Below are 5000 nucleotides of genomic sequence, written 5' to 3'. Positions count from 1 at the left end.
TGATGACGACAAATTTTATTTACAAAAGAAGCGTGAGGCCCGCAGGAGTGGGATCGTCGCAGAAGCGAGGCGTTTGCGACGAGAACGCATAAGGTTGGTCCCAGAGTGGCTCTGTAGGTCTGACCTGTAGCTGGCCTGGCGCACACGTGTGCGTGTCAGCACAGCCGCACTGTGGGTTGGCGCCTGTGTCTCAGCGAGTGCGAGGCACACTCGCTGCGTCTCAGCACAGCCGCACTGTGTTGACGCGTGTAGGTGTGCAACTGACGGGTCTGCCTTGCTATATCTAGGTACCGTGTAATCCAAGTTTACATTGGTTACAATGCAAGGCTAGATTTAGATCTAGAATTTAGAGAAGCACGCGTAGATCTAGGCCTAGGCCTAGGCCTACGACAACAGTCGAAACTAGGTCAATCTCTCGATTCGAAGTTTCTAAGTATGATAAAGTGCATTTCTGGATGATTTTGCGGCCAAGTGTTGATGCTAGCATCAATATTTAATAGTAAAGCACCTAATAATACTTGCTTCTTGTTGATTTTGATGATCTGTGAAGAGTTTTAATCGAAAATAAACACGAAGCGAGGCCACACATGTCCGTCATTTTTACAACACTGTTGAATAGCACGTCTGACGCATCGCGAAGCTCAGCTGACAAAAAACAGACGACACAGCGACGCTGCTTAAGCACACGTTAATGTATACATTCATTTGCACGGTGCGAGCCAGGCGAGCTACAGGTCAGACTTACAGAGCCACTCTGGGACCGGCCTAAGGCTGTGGCTACACTGCAAGCAGAGCAGACTGAGCGTAGCAGAGCAGGGAAAATTAAAGGCGGGTCAAACTGCCAGTCACCTCTTTGTCTTTTGTTTTTTGTTTTGTTTTTCTAAAGTGTTTTACGGCGCTCGCAACTGCATAAGGTCATATGAGCGCGCGGGACACACCTAATATTTTCAGTTGGTAGGAAATTTTGAATTTTGCCCGGGTGGTGGCCGAAGCCTACTCTTATCGATTTTAGACCACCAAGGGATCTTTAACGTGCCCAACTTGCACACGGGACCTCCGAGACTTTTTGCTCTTGTCCGAGAAGGCTAGGTGTAGATCTTTCCTACCAGAAGATCAGGGGTGTGGCAGAAAGACAACAGTAAGGAGGAGGCAAGGAGTAGCAGTAGAAAGGCTGCAAAAAGAATCAGGAGCCCAGAGGAAGGGGTAAAGGAGGTGAGGGGGGTTGGGGCAGAAAGAGGAGACGAAAGCAGACGACAGAACATTGCTAGAAAGCAGGAAATGACGGGAAAGGAGACCAATTTAGAGAAGAAAATTTTTCGGTCGCTACCCATTTTCGAACCAAGGACCTTTTGAATGAGAGGCCAACACCTTAACCTCTAGGCCACGAGAGCCCCCCGTCACCTCTTTGTCTTTGTAGTAATGTTCACTGCTCGGCCCGCTCTGCGTGCAGTGTGACCAGAGCCTTTAAAAAATGTGCCTTGAGTGCACTACGAGCTGCACTAAAATTTCAGGCCTCAGTTGTCAAATTGCTACTCGATCTAGGTCTCCATATTGCGATAAAAAAATTCGAGGCGTAACTTATCCTCAAATATCTCTTTAACGGGTGAATCAATGCCCCCCCCCCCCCCCCCCCATCATACTTTGCACATACAGTTTGTTTAAATTTGTCTTAACTTAATCATATTTTCCTAAATAACAGAGGATAGATATAAAATAAACTTTTTTTCATGAATTTATATAAAATATTACAAATCTCTGTCACGCCGAAAATGGGATTATTCACGGCACTTAACGCTTCTCACACACATTTTGCATACGCATTATAATATATGGCCTAAATCACAGCTCACCAATGACACTTTCTTGTGGTAAAGCTTGTTACAAGAAATTGATTTTATAGTTAACACTTTTTGCACTTTAGGTTCTTATAACATGCGTTCAATAAGCTAACTCTTGCGATGAGAAAATGAAATAATGAACTTGCTTTTAAAAGCGATATTGTCCCAACTATAAACCTTTTAAAATTTGTAGAAACCACCCACTGGGATTTTTAATTAGTATATTTTATTAAGGGATTTTCTAGAATACAGCTAGCAGGTGTTTACAAAAAGATCTACCCTAAACATAACCCTACCCCAGATGTCAAACCCTCTGGCTATCTATCTATCTATCTATCTATCTATCTATCTATCTATCTATCTATCTATCTATCTATCTATCTATCTATCTATCTATCTATCTATCTATCTAATAACCAAATCCCCGCTCAACAGCAAGCTTAATGCGCTTCACAATCTATATTATTACCCCAGCAAAATCTGAGAGCATTCTGAAACAACCTCAACTTCCTGGTAAGCATACAGAGCAAGCTGCCATTTATAGGCGCTAAAACACTAACATACTGACTAGATCTTTCACTGTCTATAGCTGGGTACCCATTCCCACCTGGGAGAAGTGAGGAAAATTCGTGTAAAGTGTCTTTCCCAAGGACACAACGTCGGGCCCGCGGCTCGAACCCCCGAACCCGCAACCACACAATTACGAGTCCTAATCACTAGGCCATCGACGCCACTATCTATCTATCTACCTATCTATCCATCCATCCATCCATCCATCCATCGATCTATCTATCTATCCATCTATATTTCCATCCATCTATCCATATATCTATCCATCCATTTATCAATCTGTCTATCTATCCATCCACCCATCCATCAATCCATCCATCTATCTATCCATCTATCAATCGGGAGCTGTAATCCATCACTTGAGCGTCAGTGGGGCTGCCAATATTGAGAAGGCGTTGCCTCTGACGATCGCCAGAGAGATTCTCTGGAACTATTTAACTGTTTTGTTGTACGTACAGTCTTCTAGTGATTTTGTGGATGGGGGATGGATGCTCTGTAAGGTTTGCATCTTTGAACCTATCAAATATCTATCATCTTTATTTCTCCTTCTTCTTTTCTTTATATCATGTAACCCTCTCGTAACATCTCTAATGCTCGGCAATAATGTGACCGAATTGTGTAGCAAGTGCCGTAAAACTCGCTCCAAGACTAAACTAAAGAGTGGTTTCGGTGCATGAAACAAAGTACTCTGTATGTCACTTGTGGTTTTAGGTTTAGCAAAAGTTTCACGGCACTTGTAAACCCGATAAGTTCATATAATTGCAGAATATAAACGGTGTCACAAGTGAGTAGCAAGCACAAAAAGAAGTAGGGGGGATCAGGACGATATATATTTGATAGGAATGAAGGAGCACACCACACCAGAGCACCCGCCAACCACCCGCACTCATGGTCTTCTTCTGTTCCAGGATGTGACGGCTCCGAGATGACAGTGGAGGTCGGCACAGACAGCCTGGACTTTAACTCTGCGGACTACCCTCAGCAGTACCAAGGGTCAGAGATTTTTGAGATTCCAAATGATTTATTGATTTGAAAGGCCTTTGCTTCATACATCCACACATTTTAACATAAGGCTCGGCAATTACATACATTGGTGCAGCACATCGGATATTTAACATAAATACCAAAGGGTAGAAAAGTTCACAGGGGACTGGGGAAATGGTCTGTAGGGTTGGGTTTTTAAAAATTTTATTATTATTTTAGTTAACGTCTTACGGCACTCGCAACACAAAAAGGTCACAATACAAGTGCCGAGGTCTTGAGGTATTACAAGAGAGTAGCATACACAGAGAAAAGAAGGGGGAGAGAAATGAACGATAGATGATTGATAGGAAAGATGCAGCAAATTACACTTTAGCACCCGTCAACCACCCACTTTGTAAAAAATGTAATAGTAATAGTAAATGCTTTACGCCCCCATCAACACAACTTAGAACATTCAGAAGGCGGACTACTTTGGCTCTGTCTGTAAGCGCCAACCCGGCCTATGAGGGATACAGCGCCTCAGTAGATAGACGGAGATCCTCAATAGATAAAATGAATCTGTTCCCACACAGAGACACGCTAGTTTTGTTTTAGTTTTAATAAGGTTTTACAGCGCTCGCAACTGCATAAGGTCATGTGAGCGACAAGGGGTGGAGGTCAACAGCGAAGTCGAAACGGGGAATCAGGCTTACTCTGCTCACCTCTCTTGCCTCAACAGCACAAAGTCTGCTTCGACTATCAAGGCACCCCGGGAATAGCAGTTCACAAGAGAGTGACAAACACACAAAAGAAGTAGAGGGAAAATGACGATAGTAAGGATAAGGAAAGAAAAAGCAGCAATTCCCCCCTATGTTGTTCCAGCGCAGAAGGAGCATGACATTGATAAATCTCACATGGATTAACACATACTTTTTGGTCAACAACTAGAGTATTGGCGTTTTCTGAATGTTTGATTGCAGTACCGGTAAGGAAATGATTGTCTTCTAAATCAAAATGGGGTATTTTGTCAGAGGCGTAATATTAACTCCCCCCCCCCTCCCGCTCCCCCTCCCCCGGGTCATCCACGTATTTTTCAGATTATTTTAGGGGGTTTTTGTTCCTCTACTCCCACTTAGGAAATTGTTCTTTGTTCCATTACAGCGATGTTCAGTGCAAGTGGAGACTTCAAGCGCCGAAAGGCAAATCAATCCAGGTTGAGCTTGTAGATCTTTCGCTGGGTCCAGGTGGATGGACATACCCTTGTGAGAGCTATATCTCGTACCGAGAAGGTCAGTCTACACCACAATGATTTTGTAAAAAGGGGAGGGGCTGCAGCTGACAGCCGCGAACTCCGTGGTTACAGATGAATGTGCAACCTTCCTCAGTACACCTAGGTCAGAGTGTAACAGTGAACCTTAGAAACCATAATACTGAAGTTCAAAGTAGTTTGTTGAGGCTGTTTTCAGCCTGTCTTCAAAATACCACTGGCTGCCAATATTTATATTCATTTTTAGACTAATGACCTTTTACCTAACACGTATAACATATGGATAGGAGTAAATTCTTTAAAATATATTTACCTCATTCCCCACTCAAGAATGACTTTCAAAGAAATATATATATATATAT

The 5000-nt window shown here is 43.2% G+C and overlaps 1 protein-coding gene across 1 annotated transcript in view; it reads left to right on the top strand.

Annotated features, from left to right (window-relative positions):
- The window catches only part of LOC101855908, a 12142-nt gene that overhangs the window by 3109 nt on the left and 4033 nt on the right, over positions 1 to 5000 (top strand). Inside the window, exons 4-5 of the mRNA XM_013089298.2 lie at positions 3317 to 3401; positions 4533 to 4660. Coding sequence (XP_012944752.1) covers positions 3317 to 3401; positions 4533 to 4660 — 213 coding nt within the window. The remainder of the gene's footprint in view (positions 1 to 3316; positions 3402 to 4532; positions 4661 to 5000) is intronic.

The sequence above is a fragment of the Aplysia californica genome, unplaced genomic scaffold (genome assembly GCF_000002075.1).
Source record: "Aplysia californica isolate F4 #8 unplaced genomic scaffold, AplCal3.0 scaffold00920, whole genome shotgun sequence".
Classification (NCBI taxonomy): domain Eukaryota; kingdom Metazoa; phylum Mollusca; class Gastropoda; order Aplysiida; family Aplysiidae; genus Aplysia; species Aplysia californica.
Note: the sequence above shows the minus strand (reverse complement) of the source record. Positions and strands in the feature narration are given on the sequence as shown.